The sequence below is a fragment of the Sciurus carolinensis genome, chromosome 12 (genome assembly GCF_902686445.1).
Source record: "Sciurus carolinensis chromosome 12, mSciCar1.2, whole genome shotgun sequence".
Classification (NCBI taxonomy): Eukaryota; Metazoa; Chordata; class Mammalia; order Rodentia; family Sciuridae; genus Sciurus; species Sciurus carolinensis.
The window spans coordinates 113,545,153-113,567,810 of NC_062224.1; the positions used below are offsets into that span (position 1 = coordinate 113,545,153).

The 22,658-nt window shown below is 41.9% G+C and overlaps 2 protein-coding genes across 4 annotated transcripts in view; one reads left to right on the forward strand and one right to left on the reverse strand.

The window, feature by feature from the left end:
• The window catches only part of Firrm (FIGNL1 interacting regulator of recombination and mitosis), a 41,206-nt gene extending 25,759 nt beyond the window's left edge, over positions 1-15,447 (reverse strand). For 2 of the 3 annotated variants that reach the window (XM_047520457.1, XM_047520456.1), the window contains exons 1-8: positions 15,230-15,447; positions 12,681-12,720; positions 11,204-11,292; positions 9,431-9,535; positions 8,834-8,974; positions 7,780-7,945; positions 6,243-6,327; positions 4,561-4,699 (exon numbers count right to left, since the gene is read on the reverse strand). In XM_047520457.1, coding sequence (XP_047376413.1) covers positions 4,561-4,699; positions 6,243-6,327; positions 7,780-7,945; positions 8,834-8,974; positions 9,431-9,535; positions 11,204-11,292; positions 12,681-12,720; positions 15,230-15,325 — 861 coding nt within the window. In that variant the 5' untranslated portion in view covers positions 15,326-15,447. Of the gene's footprint in view, positions 1-4,560; positions 4,700-6,242; positions 6,328-7,779; positions 7,946-8,833; positions 8,975-9,430; positions 9,536-11,203; positions 11,293-12,680; positions 12,721-15,068 lie in introns of all 3 variants that reach the window. The other variant, XM_047520459.1, reaches the window with a different exon arrangement.
• A 33-nt stretch (positions 15,448-15,480) lies between these two features.
• Positions 15,481-21,716, forward strand: Mettl18 (methyltransferase like 18). The gene is made up of 2 exons (XM_047520469.1): positions 15,481-15,613; positions 17,775-21,716. Exon 2 carries the CDS (start codon positions 17,982-17,984, stop codon positions 19,098-19,100), a length of 1,119 nt encoding a protein of 372 aa, XP_047376425.1. The 5' UTR covers positions 15,481-15,613; positions 17,775-17,981; the 3' UTR covers positions 19,101-21,716.
• Positions 21,717-22,658: the final 942 nt, after the last annotated feature.

Sequence of the window (22,658 nt, forward strand, 5' to 3'; positions counted from 1 at the left end):
GATATGAAAAGGCAGGTCTGAGAAAAGAAAATACAAACAACCAATAATTAATGCTGAAAAAACCCAGATCATACAGGAGGGAGAAGGATGGAGGGTTATTTGATTTAAAAAGCCAGAGAGGAAGGAGGTTGACAAGCACTTTCTTTTACCATTGGTAGAAGCATGAACGCCACATTTTCTCCATTTTTATTAAGAGTGCAAGTGTTAAAATATCCTTTCTGGAACTATCTCATAGTAATACTAGTACTGCTAGGCAATCAAAGTTCTTGATATTGTGAAAAGTGAAATGAACCAAATGTCCGTCACGTGGAAAAAGGGTAAAGGTATTTATGGTACATTCATAAAACTATAATACCATACACCTATTCAAAAGAACAGAGTAGATATAGTGTCATGGAACACAGAAAACCCTAATATTGATTAAGAGCTTTACATTATTGCTACAAAATCAAAACAGATAAATTATCTTCAATTTTGAGAATTATTTCATATGAAAATAACTTACTTAATGTTGAGTATGATTTTTTTTCCAACAATAGCAAAACCTTAAACCCAATAAAAATGGAATCACATGATCCATTAATTGAATAGGATCCTTCATTTTGAACTTTACCAAAAATAATTGGAAAGTTTTCCTCAGCAGAAATACCGTTGATGAAAATTTACCTTTTTTTTTTTTGCTCAATTTGCATATGAGCTCTCAAGAGTGCTATCAAGTATAAAAGGAGAGTGATTAAAGATGAATCTACACTGACTTAAAATGAATATCCAGCATAAATGTCATGTTCCCCTAAGAAACCTCCCCTGATTTCATGGTTGGGTCCCTACCTTAGGCTCCACTCCCATGAGCCACCTGATCACTCTATCCTATAAGCACTTAGAATTATCTGTTCAACTCCCAAGCTATGGGAAGGGTTAGTGTTGGGGTTGGAGTTGGGTTTAGGGAGGGGGGCAGGAATGGAGGAAGGAAGGACTGTACAGATGGAGGGGAGGGGAGGAGTGGGAGGGGTGGGGGGAAAGGGAAAAAATGGCAGAATGAATCAAACAACATTACCCTATGTAAATTTATGATTACACAAATGGTATGCCTTTACGCCATGTACAGACAGTGAAACAACATGTATCCCATTTGTTTACATTAAAAAAAAAAACAAAAAAAAAAACTCCCAAGCTAGACTCTAAGTTATTTAGGGTAGAGAACGTGTCTAACTTAGCACTTGCTACATTTCCTGGCACACAATAAGCACTCTGGAAATACTTTATAAAACCAATGAATGAATGGAAAGACAAAATTTTATCAATTTGTTTCCTTTAAATTTCTCCCCTCATTCACAGAGAAATTGTACAAGCTTTGGCTGACACCCTCGTTTTCACATCATTACTAAATACCACACTAGTATTTAAACAGTTTTTATTTTGATATTTTTTAAAAGCAAGTGAATAACACATATACATTAATAGTCCCACCTTGATTTACCTAACTGTTTAAAACAAAATTCGCATCCCAATGGAACAAAGAAGGGACAGGAAGTATAAGCAAGGAAGACCATTTTTCAGTGTTTTAAAATGTGTACCCATTCTTCTTTTCTTTAAATACTGATGAATTATAAAGGTAGAAGAAAATAAAACTTAGTATAGGTGCCAGATGTAAAAGCATGTGCTTATTTTCTGAATACAAATTTCTAAAATAATTATATGAACAAAAGTTGGAATCACAATGGAAACTATAAATTATATGGTAAGGGCCTTACAAATAAATCTCTCTATCTTTATAGAAAAACAATCCCTGGCCCAGGGCAGTGGTGCATGCCTGTCATCCTAGTGGCTTGGGAGGCTGAGACAGGAGGATCGAGAGTTCAAAGCCAGCTTTAACAACTCATCAAGTCCGTCTCTAGATAAAATACAAAAAAGGGATGAGGATGTGGCTCAGTAGTCAAGTGCACTTGGGTTCAATACATGGTACCAAAAAAAAACAATCACTGGTGGCTAAAAAACTGTATATTGAGAAGTCTAATTTGATATCTTCTTTTTGAAACTAAATTCAAGACAATAGGGAATAAATACCTTATGGACTTTAGGGCTGTTATGGGCTGAACTATTGAAGTTCTGACCCTTAATACCTCAGACTTTATTTGGAAATAGGGTGACTGCAGACATAATTACCAAGTCAAGGCCAAGCTAGAAGGTGTGCGTTTAATCCAATGTGCCTGTGTCCTCATGGAGATGTGACACACAGTAAGAGACACATGAGCTCTATAGCCACTAGTCGAGGAATGCTGAGGGCCACGAGTAACACCAGAAGCCAGAGAAGGGTGGACAGGCTGTCCCCTACAACCTCTGAGAGAACCCAGCCCTGATGCCACACTGAGGTCTTCTTGCCTCTAGTACTATGAGAGAACACATTTCTGTTGTTTTAAGAAATGCCATTCAGTTGTGGTCATTTGTTGTAGCAGCCCCAGAGGACACAGGAGCAATGCTAGCATGCCATACTACTATTAAATATAATGGCTTTATTTTGACATTTTGAAAGCAAGGTGCTACGGTCTAAATTTTGGTGCCCTCTCCCTTTCAAATTCCCATGTTGGAAGTACCTGGGGAAAGAACAAGTCAAGAGGGACACTACTCTCACCAGTGAGATCTGTGCCCTGATAATACAAAGGAAGGGAGCTAGCTGCCTTTAACCACACAAGGATGCAGCAAGAAGGCAAGGCCTTGGAAGCAGAGAGCAGCCCTCACTATACACAGAATCTGATCCTGGATTCCTAGACCACAGAACCATGAGAAATAAATTTCTACTATGTATGAATTTCGCAGCTTAAGCTAGTTAAGAAGCAGTCTAAATAGATTTAAGATACATGTAAAAATTACTTGGAAAACTTTTGATTCCAAAATAAATATGAATAGTGAACAGCAGAGGGCACTGCTGCTCAGAATTAAGAGTAAAGAGTAGAGCTGGGTCCGTGTCAGAGCTCCATTTCAGCTAATGGACAGTGAGTGGAGCTGGCCACATTTACCAGCCCCACACCTGCACTGATGAGTAAAGCCATGAGAGCTTGCTTAGACAGCAGAGTTTTCAATTTAGTTTTCTGATTTTCATGTGTAAGTAGTTTATACAAGATAAACATATTTTAGTACAAATAGCACCTGAGCGGGTCCCAACTCTCTTCTTGCCACTATAAACTACTCTGTCCCTGGGGTTTTCCTTGCCTTACTCCTGTCCAGGAATCTGTGCTAACTCTACTCTCCAAATACCAGCTGTGGAATCTGCAATGTCCAGAGAAGCAAGAAGGAAATTGAGAAGGAGGAGGTTGGGGTTAAAGACATACAGGGTGCAAGGGACAAAGATGGAGAAGGGGCAACCTCTCTGGACACCCAACCGAAGAACTCCTCCTGTCCGCAAGTGAGGGGGACACGGAAGGGCAATGAAGGAAGTGGGAATAAAACAGAAAGGGGGAGACAAAGACAGTCTCTAAAGGGAGGACAGACGTGGGAAAAAGGCAGCGCCTTCCTCAGCTGCCCCGCACTTCCTTCTCTCCACCTTCACTCTCCCCCAAGGTGGGATCTGTCCTTCAAGACCATCCCTGTTCCAGAAGACGTTACCAATTTGGGGACTCAGAGGAATCTCACACCTCTATCCCCACAGCCACCTGGCAGGGAAGAACACTGGCACACAGGAAGTCCCTGTATCAGCTTGCAGGGCCACAAAGAGGCCTACTGCTATTGGAGGAGGAAACAGTTACTGTTATGGTTTGGGTATGAGATGTCCTCCAAAAGTTCCTGTGTTAATGCAGGAATGTTTGGGGCTAAAATGACTGGAGTACCAGCTGTAACCAATCAGCCCATCCTGGTTCAAATGGACTGACTGCGTGAGTAACTACATGCAGGGAGGCAAGGCTAGAGGAGGTGGATCATGGGGACATGCCTGGGAGGGGACATGTTCCCTGCAGCCCCTTTCCCCGTCCTCTTTTGCTATTCCTGATCCCACCATGAGCAGAGCAGAGGTCCGTCCCTGGGCCCCTCCCCCATGACGTGCTGCCTCGCCAGGGGCCCTAAGCAGTGGAGTCAGCTGTCTAAGGACTGAGATCCCTGAAACTATAATTCCCAACAATCATCACAGATGTTTAGACCATATCTATTTCCTGAATGGTATGTCATTTCTTGAAATGAAAATAAACATAAGTATATTTAAGTTTTTAAAGACTGATACACATACACATCACTAAAGGTTGCATGCTTTGGTGAAGAAAAGACAGAAAGACTGTAGGTAGCTGTATGAGAAAGTTGTTAAGTAAAAACAATCAGGATTATAACTTATTCTAAATAAATAGAATAAAAGGATTCTGAGAGGATGACCTTGACCAACCAGTCAGTGCAATGTGCAGAGGAGGGAGGGGGGACTCCAGAGGGGAGCAGCCAGGACACCAGGCAGCGCTCTGAGTGGCAAGTAACTACCGCTCTAAAACACCCCACAGGTGAAAAAAGGAATAAAGCAAAATCCACATGTCCACATGAGACTTAGTAACCGCCAAGGGAAAGAGGAGACTGTGGGACAGACTGTACCTGCACATCTGACTGCGCCATCTGCTCAGCCAACTGCAGACAGGAGTGGAAGGAGGAAAGAATGTCCTCACACAAGCTAGTGACAACAGCCTCATGTTTCAACAGGCTCTTCAAAGCTGACTGGTGTTTAAGGCTCTGCCTAAAATGAATAAAACGAACACAATCACAAGTAACACAGCAAGTAACTGAGGGCCATAAAGATATCTGCTGTATACATTTTTTAAAAACCACAATGCATCGTATATATGAGAATGGTGTAACCAAGATGTGCCAACTTTACATCTGAAGCAGGTGCTTATTTTTCATTTCTCTGTAAAATATTAACTGAGTTCATACTATGTGTGAGGCACTCTTCTATGCCCCAGGGATAAAAGGGAATACCATCTATGCTGGTCTGCATGGAACTTGTGGTCTAGCATAAGAATGTGAAATAATCATAAAAATAATTAATTACAGTTGTGATAAATGCTGAGACAGAAAAGTCAAAAGTGCTACAGTTGAGAAAGCTGATCTTATTCTTAAGGTTATCAAAGAACACAATCACAAAGACGACACTTAAGCTTAAAACTGAAAGACAAGCAAGCAGGAGTCCCAGAGGTGCAGAGCAGGGGAGAGGGGCACTCTAGGCAGCGGAAAAGCTGTGAAAGCTCCGGGCCTAGAGGACTTGGTATGTTTGAGGAACGAAAAGCAGGGAGAGAGCAGCCGGCGAAGGGAGCAGTGTCCAGAGAGGATTACTTTGTACCGTGGGAGAAATTTTAAGCAGTAGGGTGACATGATTTGATTAATTTTTCAAAAGATCACTCTAAATGCGGAGTAAAAAGTGAACTGGAAGGGGCAAGAGTGGGGCAGACATAATGGCAATGATGTTGGTGGCAGTGAGACTAACTCACTGGGCACAGTCTAAGCAATTTAGTGGTGAACTCAACACTTGCCACAATCGTTACATCCATTCTCAGATGGGCAAATTAAGCACAGGCCCAAGGTCTCAGGAAGAGTAAGTGGTTTCAGAATGGACTTAAGGACATGCAGTATGCCTCCCAAGTGACATTCTCAACTAATACAGTATTACTTATTGGAGAATTAATGCCTCAGTGGTATAAGATAAGCATCTAAGACCTCAAAGAATGACACCAACCTTTAATATTTTATGCAAGTGTACAGATTCTTAATTATTTTAACATTTCAACTGTGTCTTTTCTCACTCCTAAGAACCTGATGAATGCTACTGGGCACTCTAAGAAACCCTTCAAAATGTTCCAGTTTCAAAAAGTCAAAATTACTTTATAAATGGAGATAAGTTTGAATGGAGATAAGTTTGAAATGTGTGTAATGAAGGGATTACAGTCAGTTCTAATTAGTTACTCATTTACCCAATCTTAGAAATACCTGATAGTTGTTTAACAATAATATCAGCAAGCAAGTGGTTAAGGTGTGGTCTGATTCAAGTCCATTGCTGTGGAAGTACTAGCTAACTAGGTAGAATGTTTTTCTCTTTTTCCTTCATTTTTCCATGTCAGAGGAAGCAGTATGAATAAGTCCAAAATGGTTTGGAAGTTACATGTAGGATATCTGCATTGCCAGTGAACAATATACACACCATACAAAAATGTTCAAATTGTAATCTAATATGAATAATTAGTATATGTGATATAGGAAATATTTATAAAAATTAACAGACTTACTTAATTATAAACTTCCAAGTATTGGCATGAAATGCTTGATCCATACTGGAAATAATAGAGCAGATATCCAATAGTGAATGAATAACTACAAAGAAAGATAACAAAACTCTTAGGATATAAAATGTCATATAGGGTAGTTCTCCTACATTTAAAAGCATCAACTAAACATTTCAACATTTGATTAAATTAAACTAGTAATGCAGTTTCAAGATAATTTTGTCAAAATAATAATTGGAAATAAGTGCCACACTTCTGATTTAAGAGTTTTACAAACTATGGAAAATTAACTTTTGAAGTTTAAACCTAACCTATAATTTAAAACCAAAAACATCCAGTAGAAAAGTTGTGCCCTATTACAAATGAAATATTCTATAGACACAATTCTAATTCAAATTAACAAACTAAGAAAACCTAACAAGAAAGGGTTAAAGCTAATTTATATGGTATTCTTTTAAGATTTTTACCTGCCTATGGCAGACAATTTTGTAAAAGTAGCCATAACAGCTGCCCTTCCAGTGTCCATACTCTTTCACAGTGACTCTAGACATGGTCCCATGATTTGCTTTGGCAAAGGAGACAATAATAGAAATGAGGCAAGTATAAGTTTGAAAAGTACTTGCACACTGGGACTCGCCCTCTCTTGCTGTTCCTGGAAACCCTACAACCATCATTAGGTGACTGAGCCTAGGTTACTCCCCAGATGAAGTGACACATAGGACTATCTCAGTGCTTCTGCCTCTGCCAACAGCTAAATGTGAATTGAACCACTGACTGCAAATGCATCAGCAAGTCAGTTACACTACCTGGGGCAAAAGAAGTTGTCTCAGCTGACCCCGGTCCATACTGCCGACTCACAGACTTGTCAGTGAGGAAAACAATGGCTGTGTTAAGCCAACAGATTTTCGGGGTGGTTTGTTACAGGGCAAAAGGAACTTAGTACACTACACAAAACCAAGCTACTCTCTTTTTTACAGTTATGAGTATAATCTTTACCCTTATATAGAATATGATTGTTTTTCAAATTCTGGGTTATAATACATTAGTGAGGGCAATGTTATAAGTAGCAGTTCTTTAAAAATGAAATAGCATGGAGTGCATTATGAATGAAATAGTTATCACTTGGTAATAAGTCTGTGGAGTACATATTCACAGTCACATGTATTTTTATAAATTCTGGGAAGGAATGCAAACTATTTCTTGCTATGGATTACAGTAAAAAAAAGTCTAAAAGCTACTGTCTCAGAAGATAGACTAGGGGGTATAAAGTTGCACAGCTTTCTGTTAAAACATTGAGGGGAAATTACCTACTATAGGCTTTAATTAAATATGCAAATCCATATAAAGACATGAAAAATAAATTTTGCAAATTTCAAAATTTGGAAGAGTAAAACTTCATCCAGTAAGAATTAAATATTTTTTATGCATAATGATTAAATATCATGAAATCACTAGAAACAATGTTGGGTCTTATAATTTAACTGACACAGCATAACTGTTATTTCACATCACACAGTTATACTGACTTTTCTTCACTCACCTACTACCATATTCAGAACATCATCATTCTCATCTACTGAAGGATCCATGTAAACCATGTCCAGCAATTCCATCAATTGCTTCTGAAGAGAATAAGCCTCCTTGAACAGAGCCTGGAGAAGGTCTGAAACGAGGTGAAAACGCCCAGAATAGACGGCTTCACTATTCTGATCCCAAAAATAAAAACATAAAAAAATTTTTTAAAATGAGAGGAAAAAGCAGATCATGAACAGCTCAACATCCAATTTATTTTAACACCTACTACTATCAAAATCCAGAACTGTAATGCTTTAGTGAACACCCATTTTACACAATGTACTTAGAGAGCTGTAACTGTGTGTAAAATCATTTGTAATTTTCATGACCTAGCAACTACAGAACTAATAACATTTGAAGATAACAATAGGTAAGTGCATGACATTTTTGCAAGTGACCACCAAAGAGAAGTATTAATGAACTAGCAATTTTCATTTACCCAGCAAACAGCAATATCAAAACTGCCTGTGTTTTACAAATTCTTTTTTTTTGAATGTGAAGTCTATTTTTTTTTTTTCATTTATTTATATATGGTGCTGAGAATCGAACCCAGTGCCTCACACATGTGAGGCAAGCGGTCTCCACAACCCCAGCCCTGCTTTACAAATTCTAGGCCAGTTTTTGTGCCTTAAAGCTGCCTGAGGAATGTAGAGATGGACTAAGTAAGGGTTAACTCCCTCTGTAATGGGAAGTTAATTAAAGTGATTGATCACTGACCCACAAATGCTTTATGACGAACAATTTGAGGATCCTGGTCACTCAACACAAATCCTGATCACTTCTTTCTTTATAGAGAAAAAATAGATAAAATGAACAACAAACCCTCAAAAGACCACTTTTTATGTCTTCCTTCTACCCACTGACTTTGAAACATTTACACACATGCTCTTTGTTCTATGGAAAAGCCCATCCCAATAACCTTAGCTAAAATACCAAACCTTCCATATCAACATTGTTTTACTCAGCCTCGTTGCCCACTGACTGTAGGCTGTTTACAGTGTACTTAGACCATTACTCACCTTACAGTGTTCAAAGGTACTTCTGATTACATGAAGGACTGAGGAGGGGAGACTATGAATACTTTGTAGAATGATGGATTCCTGTGTGGCACAGACATGCTGAACACATCCTGTAAGAGCTCCTACGACCTGCACCATTGTCTTGGAAATAGGAAAGAAGTTTTAGTCTAAGTGTGTATTTTTGTGTGCACTAAAAAGGTATCAAACAGGATGCTGGGTGCTAGGAATAAAACAGTGAACGAAACAGACACTCCACTCCTCTTCTCAGTCTACCCCAGGACCACAGCACTGCAACGACTGGCTAGCCACTTAAAAACTCAACCCACACTTCAAAGCACGTGGCAGGTATTCTACACACACCTCAAAACTGCAGGCAGGACAGGTATCTTGACATGTCTCCTTGTAAGAATGCAGATATTTACTCAACATAAAATGGTATAAAAATTCAGAATGCAGTATTCCTATCTTTACATTTACAAGCTTAAATTCAGCATTAGGTCATTAAACAAAGAATACATGGCTAATCAACATCAGCATAAAAATTCTCACTCTTCCTAACCCTCCCCCCTCTCTTCCTTTCAAATAGGTTTGACTTACCTGTAAAGTATTCCTTAGAGTGTTCTGGATTTCTAAATTTTGGCTTGACAGTCCTCTGGCTTGACTGGTTAATTCACACATCATGTCATCAAATAACTTTACAGTCTGTAAAAACAAATGAGGTCGGTAGAGTGCTTGCCTTGCAAGCATGAGGCCCTGGGTTTGATTCCCAGCACCGCAAAAAAAAAAAAAAAAAAAAGAGGTTATAAATAAATAGAAGTAACAGAATTCACTAGGAAAGGAAAGATATCTTTAAAGAGAAAAAATACTATAGCATGATTTGATTTTGCATTAGCAACATCAACAGGATATGGTCCAACATAACAAATGCACTTAATTAAGTAAAAAATAAACATAAAAAGTATTTCTGCAACATATCCCCTAAAACAAGCCCCACACATAAACTGGTTTATTTCTGTGGTTTGAGTCTACTTAAAAATGAAAAAAAAAAAAAAAAAAAAGTCACTTGAGGTTCATTTGGGGGATGCAAGAAATAAAAGCACTACTCCTTACATACAGAAGATGACTGCCCTGATGAATCACCATCCACGTGGTGTCTTACAAGGGTATGTTCTGGTGGGCATGGATCTGTACTGCAAAGCCCATGCACCACCCACTAACACTCAAACTCCTGACTTTTGACCAATTCAAGATTCCCTTCCTACACAAGGGGTAGCCTATGTGGCCTCACAACAAGGGCAACTACCTAATATCTTAATACTCAGATCTTTCTAAACTCGTTAAATGGCCTAAACCCTGTAAGAACAACCACACAGTCAACAATGCAATAAAGCTACAGAGGACATGGTCACCCACAGGCCGGAGGACACTCACATCCCCTTTTTTTTTTTAAATTCATATTTATTGTAAACAAATGGAATAGATCTTGTTCTCTGTTTGTACATGAAGTAGAGGCATACCGTTTTTGTAATCACACATTTACCTAGGGTAAAATTTTTGATTCATTCTATTATTTTTTTTTCTTCCCCCCCATCCCTCCCACCCCTCCTACCCCTTCGCATCCCTATTTTCATCTATAAAACAGCAGGACCCTTTTCTGGTGGTTAGAAACAAATTTTAAAAGCTTTTCAGACAGAAAATAATCCAGTGATTATGAGTAAAAGGGATTCTGATGATTATCTGCTTAAAAGCTATCCCACTCCAATAAAAGACAAGATATCACTAATAAATGTTTAATTTGGCACCAAAGTAGCTTTAGTTCTCTCCACTTAGAGAAAGAAAAGTATGGCTATATTTTTTTCAGAGAAAAGGTATACCTCACATAAAGAGATGTGTACCTCATATACACCTAAAAAGTAATAATATAGTCTGTGAGCTTAATATTTTCTAATTACTTGATTTTACCAATATTTCAGCTTTTTTCCCAAGAATTCTTTAATAAACTTTGCCTTCCATTTTTCCATGAGAAATTTTTATTACTTATTTGTACTTCAAGTATGTTTGATATATTAGAAAAGTAGAAGACTAAAGAAAGACTAAATTATAAACTGAGTCTAGATTTTGTTTTTATTTATTTGTTTTTTTGGTACTGGGGATTGAACCCAGGAATGTTAAAAACCTCTGAGCCACAGCCTTAGCCCTTTTTATTTTGAGAAAGGTTCTCACCAAGTAGCTGAGGTTGGTTTTGAACTTGAAATCCTCCTGCTTTGGGCTCCTCAGTCACTGGGTTTATAGGTACATGCCACCATACCTGGCCTGAGGCTAGACTTTAACAAGCTTTATAACATGCAGATTAACATAATAGTACTATACCTTTGGTAACACTTGTGAAAAGAAAGTCTGTTCCAATGTCAGGTGGTTCATGTGAGGTAAAAACATTTCTACCATAATCTTCAGAATTTCTATAAAGCAAAATAGTAACACACCTTGTAAAAGCATTAAGTCATGTCAGTTAATAGTCTTTACTTCTTATCAAATATGAGAATATGTAAGTACTACCAATCAAAGCTCTGTACAGTGTCACAATGACATATTCTATATGGAGACACTATTAAGCACTTAGTAGCAAAAGGTATCTATAATAGCAAAAAAGAAAAAAAGATGATGACAACCTACATATCCAGCAACTGAACACCAGTTAAGTGAATGTGGACACAACTACTGTCTGCTATCACTAAAATATTTTAAAACATTAAAAAATGTTCCCAATACTTTACAATTAAACAAGAAGCTTTCAAAATAATAAATATAATCCCAATTTTAAATATAAAAAAAAATGTCTAAAGAATGAGATAGGTTGACGAGAATATATATGAATAAGAGACTGCCTTCGTCAGAATTTTGTTTTGTTTTGTGCGGGGGGGGGGGGGACGGACGGACGGGGGGACACCGGTGATTAAACTCAGGGGCAATCAACCACCGAGCCACATACCCAGTCCTATTTTGTATTTTATTTAGAGACAGGGTCTCATTGAGTTGCTAAGTGCCTTGTCTTTAAGGAGGCTGGCTTTGAACTTGTGATCCTCCAGCCTCAGCCTCCGGAAGTGCTGGGATTATATGCATGTTGCCACCACGCCCAGCACATCAGAATCTTAACGATTGCAGATTAGTGGATATTTTATTACCTTTTCTGTTTTTTTTGCATATTACAATGTTCTACAATGAGTAACTTACATTCAAGATAAAAAATATATCGGTCACTTAAAAAATCAGATACAACAGAAAATACATTCAAAATTATAAAATGCCACAACTCAGCAAAATTTCAAATATGCTAATTCAAAATCTGAGTAAACTGAGCAATCTACCTACAGTCTTAACTCTCTAACTCCTCTCCTAAGAGAGTAAATCTTATCAAGGTAAAATGATAAAAAGATGAAAAGGAGAAAGTCAACTTTCCCCAAATGTCATCACCTAGACGATCAGCTTTTTGTAACTCAGAAAGTATGTTCTAAACAACATTAATCTTGTTAGATGCTGAATATTACTAAGTAGACTGCAAACTGCTTCACATGGCTGTAATCACAGTTTAACATTGAAAACTGACGATGTGCACAGACACAGACAACAGATCTTTTGGCATTTATCCAAAATGGATTTTAAAACTTTAAGCATTGTAATTTGAAGGAATTTGTTCATTTTAGGTAATGGATGGTTATAGAGGTTGTAACACAGAAAATGATTAAAGTTGAAGGGAATACAAAATTACAAGGGCCTACCTATCGATATATGTGGAATTCAGACCTAATGACAACAAAGTAAATCATACAAACAAATTAATTTTACTTACGAACATGCTCAATCCAATTCTCAGAATGTTGATACATAGAGTAAAATAATTAAGGAAGATACAGTATCACAGTAATAGAATATTCATTATTGAGAACAGGTTCAAAAAGAACCCTTTTTGTAATTTAGCAATAATCCATGAGACTGTAATTCCTGGCCTACTTTTACTTTTAAAGACTTAATGCTTATTAGGTAAACAAAAGTGATGTGAAAATACTTAAAGGAAATATTTCAAAACTACTCAGGGATAAATTTTCACTGCATGTGTAGTCATGAAATATTTTTGAGATAAGAAATACTGCTACTATAGGATACACGCAGTTCTGGTTTCCAGTAAAGACACTTCTCTCTCCTTGGCATTTCTACTTCATCTGCAGCTGTCTTACATCTTTTCACGTTACTTGCATACCCATCTTACCAACCTTACTAGACTGAAATCCTTCTGAACAAAGCAAGGGCTTCCAATATTTTACTAATACATTATCCTATGTTCAATACAAAAGTTAATAGTAACCACCCTGTAAACTACATTGGTACTAGAATTAATAGTATTGAGAATTACTAGAATCGTCTTACTATAAAAACCTAAGGATCATTAAAGAATATGCCAACAAGAAATGTGGATATTCATAATCCCATCACCTAATACAAGAATTGATTCCTCTTCTGAAATCTTTGCACATACTTTTACAACAGCAATCAAAATGAGGTAGTCTCAAACCTATCTGAGTTCAGTAGGGCAGAATTTGCCTTACAGAAAATGTCAGATTTTTCACCCTAAGTTACTATTATATAAACATGCAGGTGAGGGTCGGACAATAATATGTAGAATGCAAAATACCAAAAATGATTACACTGGGGTGAGAGGACTCTGGATGTGTTACAATTTTCTTTCATTTGTCATAAACAGTGAAGATAAAATTTTACCTTCTACCAAAAAAAAAAAAAAAAAAAATAGTGTCTGAGGCTTCCAAACCCTTTTATCACTCGCACTATTTTCAGCACTTTACTAAACACTTATTATAAGCCAGGTAGTTCCCAATGCTGAGGAGAAAGCAGTGAACAAACTTTAGAGTGTAGTGAGGAAAAACAGGGCAGGGAGAAGCAAATTAGACAATTTCTATTAATGACACTCCTCTCTAAAAAACTCAACTGGGCAATGTGACAAAAATGGGTTTGGGGGAAATCTACACCAAGGGCTCTGAAAAAGCCCCTCTAGGGAAGTAACATTACCTGAATAAAGAAATGTCCAAAAGCCTGGGAGAACCAGTAGGCTGAGCATAATGATTCTGATGCAGGTGAGCCTGATATATTTGTGGACATACTGTAATTAGCTAACTGTGAGAAAAGAGCAAGCCTCAGATCATGGGAACCTTGAAGGTAAGTTTGAATTTTACTCCTAATTTATTAAGAAGCCCTTGCCAGGTTTGGGGGGAGGGATTAAAAAGAGAAATTACACTACCATTGTTTTTCACCTACTTTTTTTGAAGAATGAATTATAGGAGGACATAAGTAGAAACAAGGAAACTACTAACAATAGTCCTAGTGGTAGGAATTTGGAGTCAGAATGGTAACAACAGGGAGAGAGATAAGTGAGAGGATTCAAAATACTGTTTGTGGTCAGAAACATCAGTTTGCAGATTAAGTATGAAAAATAGAGAGGATTCAAGGTTTTGGTTTATAAAATCATTTACTTAGATGGAGAAAACTGCAGGAAGAATACATTTGAGTTTTTTCGAGTGAAGTTTGAGATGCAAAGTAAGGTAGGGATGTTGACTTTCAATTTCATCAATTCCCCCCTAGAACCCTGAAGGGAGAAAAAGGAACCCTGTCGCTCATCTTTGTTTCTCCCAAAACCTAACGCCCCGCCTGACGCACATTCCCGTACTCTGCACGTTTTCTGAGTGGGAGGGTGGCTGCTTCCAAGTTGAAACTCAGTGCAATCCCATATCTGTACAATGACTAAAGAGAGGCACTGGTACCTCCTGGGATTTTGCCAACGTCTTGCTGAATGACTTCTTTGTGATACTCATATTTATTGGGGGCTTTAGCTGTAAAAATACCATTTGTCCAATGTTAGCATTTAAAAGGTCGTTTTGTATTCGCTCGAGTAATCACCTTGTGACTCGTAGGGCTGGGTCTCCACTCACATTTACAACCACAAAGGCTGAGACTAACAAAGAACTACCTGCCTTGGCTACAGTGGCATTCAGCGACTCGAAGGCCGAGGAAAGCCGACAACTGAAGCAACTCTAAGCGGCAACGGAGAAAAGGCAGTGGCCGGGAAAGGCGCGGGGCGAGACTCATTCACCCACCACCTCGAGGTTCGGCACCCGAGCACTGTCCCCTGGGGCTCTCACGACACCGAGGGGGCACTACTCACACTCACCACCCACTGCGCGGACGGAAACCCCTGCGACCTCGGTGCCACTCTACTCCAGACCCGAGCTCAGGGCACCCCGCCCCGGCCAGAGCAGCCACCTCACTGCGGGAAGGGTGCACGGCACCCGGCGGCGCGGCTCGCCCCCACCCGGCCCTCCGCGAGGATATGAGCAGCCGGGGCAGGACGGACGGCAGCTCCCGCCGGCACGTCGCCTCGGGCCAGCCACGGAGCTCCTCCAGCGGGGCCGCGCGCTCCTGCGACATGCTGCCGGCCTCGGCGGATTCAAGCGGCTCCCGCCACAGCCGCACCGGAAGCCCCGGCTTCCCGGCAGGCCTTGCGAGCGCTGCGCCCGCGCGGGCACCACAGAGGCGCGCCTGGGCGCCGAGGAAGCCGGCGCGTCTGGCCCCCGGAGGACTCCACTCGCTGGTGCGCTCGGCCGGGCGAGGCGGCGCGGCGCGGGTCTCAGTCCTGCGATCCCGGGGCCCGGGGCGGCCAGTGTCCCCGCGTCTGGGTCGCGGACAGCTCTACCTGGAGATCCGTGCTCCCGGGAGGTGAGGGAGTCCCCAGGTTTCTACCTCTGCCCCGCGGGGCGTTGCGAGTGCACGTGTGGCTCGGGTTGGCTGACCCGCGGCGCGGCAGGACGGACGCGGCACCCCTGTCACCCGTGTGCCCCCCGGCATGCTCTCGTGTCACCCGTGTGCCCCCCTGCGTTCTCCCTCGTGTCACCAGCGTGTACCCGTGTGCCCCCCTGCGTGCTGCCCCGTGTCACCACCGTGCCCCCCGTGTGCTTCCCTGCGAGCTGCCCCGTGTCACCTGCGTGTACCCGTGTACCCGTGTGTCCCCCTGCGTGCTCCCTCGTGTCACCAGCGTGCCTCCGTGTACCCCCCTGCGTGCTGCCCCATGTCACCAGCTTGCCCCCATGTACCCGTGTACTCCCCTGCGTGCTCCCTCCTGTCACCTGCATGTCCCCATGTACCCGTGTGCCCCCCTGCGTGCTCCCTTGTGTACCTGCGTGTACCAGTGTACCCGCTTGCTCCCATGCGTGCTGCCCCGTGTCACCAGCGTGTACCCGTGTATCCGTGTGCTCCCATGCGTGCTCCCTCGTGTCACCTGTGTGCCCCCATGTACCCGTGTGCTCCCCTGCGTGCTGCCCCTTGTCACCAGCGTGCCCCCGTGTACGCGTGTGCTCCTCTGCGTGCCGCCCCTTGTCACCAGCGTGCCCCCGTGTACCCGTGTGCCCCCCTGCGTGCTCCGTCGTGTCACCTGCATACCCCCGTCTACCCGCGCGCTCACCTGCATGCTCCCTTGTGTCACCTGTGTGCTCCCGTGTACCTGTGTGCTCCCCTGCATGCTGCCCCGTGTCTCCAGCGTATCCCCGGGTACCCGTGTGCTCCTTTGCGTGCTCCCTCGTGTCACCTGCGTGTCCCCGTGTACCCGTGTGCTCCCCTGCATGCTGCCCCGTGTCACCTGCGTGTCCCCGTGTACCCGTGTGCTCCCCTGCGTGCTCCCTCGTGTCATCTGCGTGTCCCCGTGTACCTGCGTGCCCCCTTGCGTGCCGCCTCTTGTCACCAGCGTGTCCCCGTGTACCTGCGTGCTCACCTACGTGCTCCCTTGTGTCACCAGCGTGTCCCCGTGTACCTGCGTGCTCACCTGCGTGTCCCCGTGTGCTCACCTGCGTGCTCCCTTGTGTCACCTGTGTGCTCCCATGTACCCATGTGCTCCCCTGCGTGCTCCCTTGTGTCACCAGCGTGCCCCCGTGTACCCGTGTGCTCCCCTGCATGCTGCCCTGTGTCACCTGCATGTCTCCGTGTACCCGAGTGCTCCCCTGCGTGCCTTGAGTGAAGGGAATGAGGATTCCACGTGGCGGATTGTCGTGCGAATTGGAACAGATGTCCTGAAGTGTCTGGCACAGTAGATTCCGAGAAGTTGCTCAGGTTCCACCTTTGCGGTCCTCCCTGCGTTCTTCTGTGCCCTTGTTTTGTGTCTGTTCTGAGGCCACACTAGTCTGTTAATCACTCCGGGCTCAGGCCCAGGGCTGCTGGTCTGGAAGAAATGTTCCCAGTGAGGACCTCACCTGCAGGTTTTTACAGGGATGTTCACCTTCCAAACTACAGTCTTGAACTCTTGTATTATTTGGGTTTGGGTTTGGGTTTTTGTAACCGGGATTGAACCCGGGGCACTTGACCACTGAGTTACATCCTCAGGCCATTTTTTAATATTTTGAGACAGGATCTCACCAAGTTGCTGAGACTGGCTTTGAACTTGGGGTCCTCCTGCCTCAGCCTTCCTTGTTTTTTTTTGTTTTTGTTTTTGTTTTTTTTGTTTTTGTTGTTGTTTGTTTGTTTTGAGGCAGTAACAGAATGAAGTAATTCTGGAAGTTTAGGGAGTGAACAGGTTTGGTTACAGTCAGGATCGTGGGAAGACAAGGTCCTAGGCTGTCCTGTCTGAAAATCCTGGGCTTTGTTCTGTGGCAGTGGCTGCTGCTGTTGTTCCTCTCTTGTTTTTGCAGTTTATTTTCTTCTCCAGCTTTTGAACCTTAAGGTGTGTGTATGTATATCTTTTCTCAAATCTCCTCTCTCTCTCCCTCCACAGCTTTTCTAGAAAAGGCAGCTGATTATAGGGTAGGGTAAGGGGGGCTGTTTAATGTTTCACTTTAGTGAAATGTGACATTTTGCTTTAATCATTTTATTTATTTATTTACTTTTACTCCAGGGCTAAATTCAAAGAGGAGCAAAGACCTCCAAAAAGTCTTTGGAAATGTCTCTAAGTATTTGTAATGGTATATAAGCAGCCAAACAGGAGATGACCTCAACAGAACTAATTGAATAATAGAGGCAGGTTTTTGTGGGCCATCAAATTCTGTCCAGAAGTCAAAGACTCTTCCTTCGAATTCAAGGACCGTGTGCATTTAATAAGAGGATGACCTTTCAATTTAATTTCAGTATAGAAGACCATCTGGAAAACGAATCAGCACCTCTTGGGAATGGAGCTTTGACTCTGGATTCCTCAAAAGCATCACCTGCCTCAGAGAGTCAAGGAGAACCAGGAAGCAGAACATTTTCTGCAAGACAGTCGGGGTCACCTGAGGAGCACTTGTGGGAGCGTGAGTCAGTGGAGAACGCAGCTCCCTCTCAAGACGCAGACAGCCCACCCAGTGCAGCTGACAGCTCAGGGGACCTGGGGACACATGACGAAGGCCCCTGCTCGAGAGTTGCCAAAGAGCATGCTGTGCCTAGAGATTTGAAGAAAGTGCTGGAAAATAAAGTCATAGGAATGTTGCCAGGTCTCCACCATGTTAACCTATCAGTAGTGAAAACCACCTTGTTGAAAGAGAACTTCCCCGGAGAAAACATAGTTTCAAAAAGCTTTTCTTCACACTCTGATCTGATTACAGGCATTTATGAAGGAGGCTTAAAAATCTGGGAATGTACCTTTGACCTCCTAGCTTATTTCACAAAGGCCAAAGTGAAATTTGCTGGGAAAAAAGTGTTGGATCTTGGCTGTGGATCAGGGTTGCTGGGTATAGCTGCACTCAAGGGAGGGGCCAAAGAAATTCATTTCCAAGATTATAACAGTTTGGTAATTGATGAAGTGACCCTACCTAATGTAGTGGCTAATTCCACTTTGGAAGAGGAAGAGAATGATGTAAATGAACCAGATCCAAAAAGATGCAGGAAATCAAAAGTAGCCCAAGAACTGCGCCAGTGCCGTTTCTTTTCCGGGGAGTGGTCTGAGTTTTGTAAACTTGTGCTGAGCGGTGAAAAACTCTTTGTGAAATATGACCTCATTCTCACCTCAGAAACCATTTACAACCCAGATTATTATAGCGCTCTACACCAGGCATTCCACAGACTGCTGGGTGAAAATGGGCAGGTACTTCTGGCCAGCAAGGCACATTATTTTGGTGTTGGTGGAGGTGTTCATCTCTTCCAGAAGTTTGTAGAAGAAAGGGATGTATTTGAGACTAGAACACTTAAAATAATTGATGAGGGACTAAAGAGATTTCTAATTGAAATGACTTTTAAGCAGCCCAGTTAATATTCGCCGAGTCTCCTAAGTGAAATAAACAGAATGACTCCAAACTTCTGTTTTGCTATTGTTTTTTTCCTGAAATTATGGTATGTGTTTACCAGATAATAGACCAACTATGTTAACAACCTTGTGTTTGCCAGGTGAGACTGAGAAGCTGTCCTTGAGCGTTGACAAGATGGCCCGGCAATCATTTTGTGGGAAAGTTGTCTGTTTTCGTTCCATTTGCCCTTTCCACACCTTGGACTTTTCATGAAGTCGTTCCCAGGAAATCCTGCCGTTTCTTATCTCAAGTTTGTGAATTTCTTCCCAGCCTTTTTTAGTTCCTTGTTCGCATGAAGTGTCTGACCAGATTTTTAAATAATATTGCATTTCTAAATGGCACTGAATCCAAATATGAGGTTGAAGGCCTTTTATAACTAGGAAGGTTTTATTTTCATATTCATTTACCTAGGAGGCTGAGCAGTTGAAATGAGGAAATAAGAATCTGATGGAGTATAAAAGTGATACAGAGAACTTAATGTTACCCCCTTGTAGCTAAGTAAGAGACTCTAGGGTCTTGGTAGGAGAAAAAAGAATAGGAAAAGAGAATTCTGGGGTGTGTGAACTCCTTATCAGTTGTTAACTAATGTGGGAGGGGGGAGAAAAAGTATTTTACTGCTTTTGTTGATTTTGGTGCAAAAATGTTCACATCACTGAAATTGAGATCTGCTATGCTATCTATAATTGTCAGCTTTTTTCTTTTTAAATCTAATCCTCACAAAATTTTTTTAAACCCTCACATGCTTTCCCCCACTTTCTCCTATCGGTGCATCACAGTTGTTCATAATGGTCAGGTTCATTCTGACACAGTCATACCTGCAGGGAATTGATCACTCCGTTTCAGTCCCCAGTGCCCCCTCCTGGTCCCTCCCCTCGCCCCCACCCCATTCTCCCTCTTATCTTTTACTAGTCTACCTTGCATTCATTTGTATATATTTTTTGAAGTTATATTCCATGTATGTATTATATGAAAAATACACTCTACTGTCATGTATATCTAAAAAGAACAAATTCATTTATATATATATTTAGTTGATGCTTTATAGCTGTGGTATAAATGTTTTTCACTGTGGTATATTTATACACACACACAGTATGATTTTGTCAAATTCATTCTGCATTTCCTCCCTTTTTCCATCCTTCCCTTCTCCCCCACAATCTCCTATTCCACTGATCTTCCCTCTGTCTTTATGATACTAACACCCTTTTTTGTCAGCATTTTTTCTTTCTTGGAAGTACCTTAAATAATACTACATCTTAGATTTAATTAAATGTGGTATTTATTGGAAACCTGTCAACTAGGTACTTGTTTAGTATCTTGCTTCATAATTATAAACTCATAGGATGTATGTCAACCCCAGTTTAGTAGTGACCATGATAGCTAACAGTTTTTAGCTTATACTATATGTATAACAGTTTAGCTTTACACATACTAACATTTAATATTCCAAACAGCCCTGGATTAGGCTCTGATTTCTGTCCTCATTTTATAGCCAAATTGAAACTCAAAGGAATTAAGTAATTTGCTCCCAATCATATTCCTCACCTTGAACTGGAATCTCAATTAAAGACATTTGGAAATGACACAAACCTCCTAAGGGTCTCAACCCTGTCAATTCCTTTTTTCATCACAAATGTTTCTTAACACCTGCTTATTATTCTACAGTGAAAGTCACAGTTAAAGAAGTCTGTATCAAACCTGGTATGGTATATCCCTGTAATCCCAATAACTCGGAAGGCTGAGGCAGGAGGATCACAAGTTCAAAGCCAGCTCAGTAACTTAGTAAGACACCATCTTGAAATAGAAAGTCTGGGTGGGTAACTCAGTGGTAAAGTGCCCCTAGTACCATAAAGAAGAAAGTTCACATCATCAAAAACTAAACACACACACTGCTAACATATATAGGATTACATATGTTCTTCCTAACTATGACGTGTAGAAAGTCATTTACAATCACTTTGTGTCTCATCAGGTGAGTGTACAGTGGCAGGCAGTGGCACGCTAGCCACAGAAGACGGGCAGTAGCTCCTGTTAGTCCCTAGAGTGCCCTTGCTGGAAATGCCAGCTGCAGTTCCAGTTGCTGGATGAGGTAGTTCAAATGGGCCGGCCAACTGCATGGGCTGGCGGGGAGGTTCAGGCAGTGGTAAACCTGCGATGCATGACTGGTGTTTTCAAGAGAAACTCGAATTAGCCTTCAACATGAGGCCTGTCCAGGAGTAGCAGAGACAGACCCTGAGCAGAGGCTCTGGACACAAGTTCAATCCCTAGAAGTGGGTCCAGCAAATGCAGAAGGTATCAAAAAGAAGCTCAGTCCTGCGAACTAGATAATTCTGAGGTAACAGTCCAAAGGGGACACACCTAACCAAGACAACTGGCAGGAAGAGGACTTGGGATGTGAATTATGGCTACAAATCCAGGAGAGGGATTTCTTGTTAGATTTCTTGAGCAAATGATTTGTTTCAGGAGACATACAGGCTAAGACAGTGGGTTTTGTAGTCTCATACCTTGAGTTTAAAATTGTTTTCCATATTCACAATGAATCCCATTAATGTGTATGATTAAAGTGTGTTAATAAAAATAGATTTTAGAAACCCTAAAAATTTGCAATCTCCCTGTCTGTAAAACAGAGCTTATAATAGTATCTTCCCAGATGGAGTCTTTGAAGAATACAAGTTAATGTTGAATGGATCCTATTACCTGTTTCCTGTGTAGAAATGAAAGTTACTTCCAAGAATAATTTGTCACCCTCTTTTCCTAAACAGATAGGAAGTCCTACTCACTTTTGTTAACAGTTAGATTTGTACCTTTTGCATTTTACAAATCCCAGCCCAGAACGTGGAGAAAAAACAAAGTTCCAGACATGCCACTGTTCTGTGTCAGTCTCACCCACCACCACCCACCCACCCACCTGGCCTGGCCTCCTGGCCTCCTGGCCTCCTGGTTCCTGTAGAATCTCTAGGGAGCTCTGGTGTGCAGATGATTAAGAATGGATAAGGTGCATCCAGGCCCCAGGTGGGGTTCTGGAGCGCGCTCACGGGTGCTGTGTTCTGCCTGTGGGTTCCCATTTCTCACCTGTGTTGTTCCCTAAGTTTCAGCTCGCTGTCCCACAGGTGGCTCTCCATTCAGGGTTTAGAACTGGGGGTTAGGGAATGTGGCTGTGCTGGCCGAGGGCGGTGACTCCCCATACCACATGCAGTGCCAATGATGTTCCGTTGCAGTGGCTGCAGATGTGTGCCAGCTGTGGGGCTGGAGGGTGAACTGAGTGAGCACCCAGGTCTTAGCTGCAGCCCCTCCACGCTGGTTCACTGGGGTGCTGAGTAAGCACTGGAGAAAGGACCACATCCTGACAACGCCAGCTTGACCCTCTGCCTCCACTTCGGCCGATGTGCTGTGCTTGGTGTGAGTGTTTATGGCGGCACTGAGCTTGCAGGACGCAGGGGCTCTCCTCTGGTAAAGCCACATGTTAAAATCACCCACAACTGGGGCGCAGCCCAGCAGAGTGGTTGCCTGTGCCACGAAGGAAC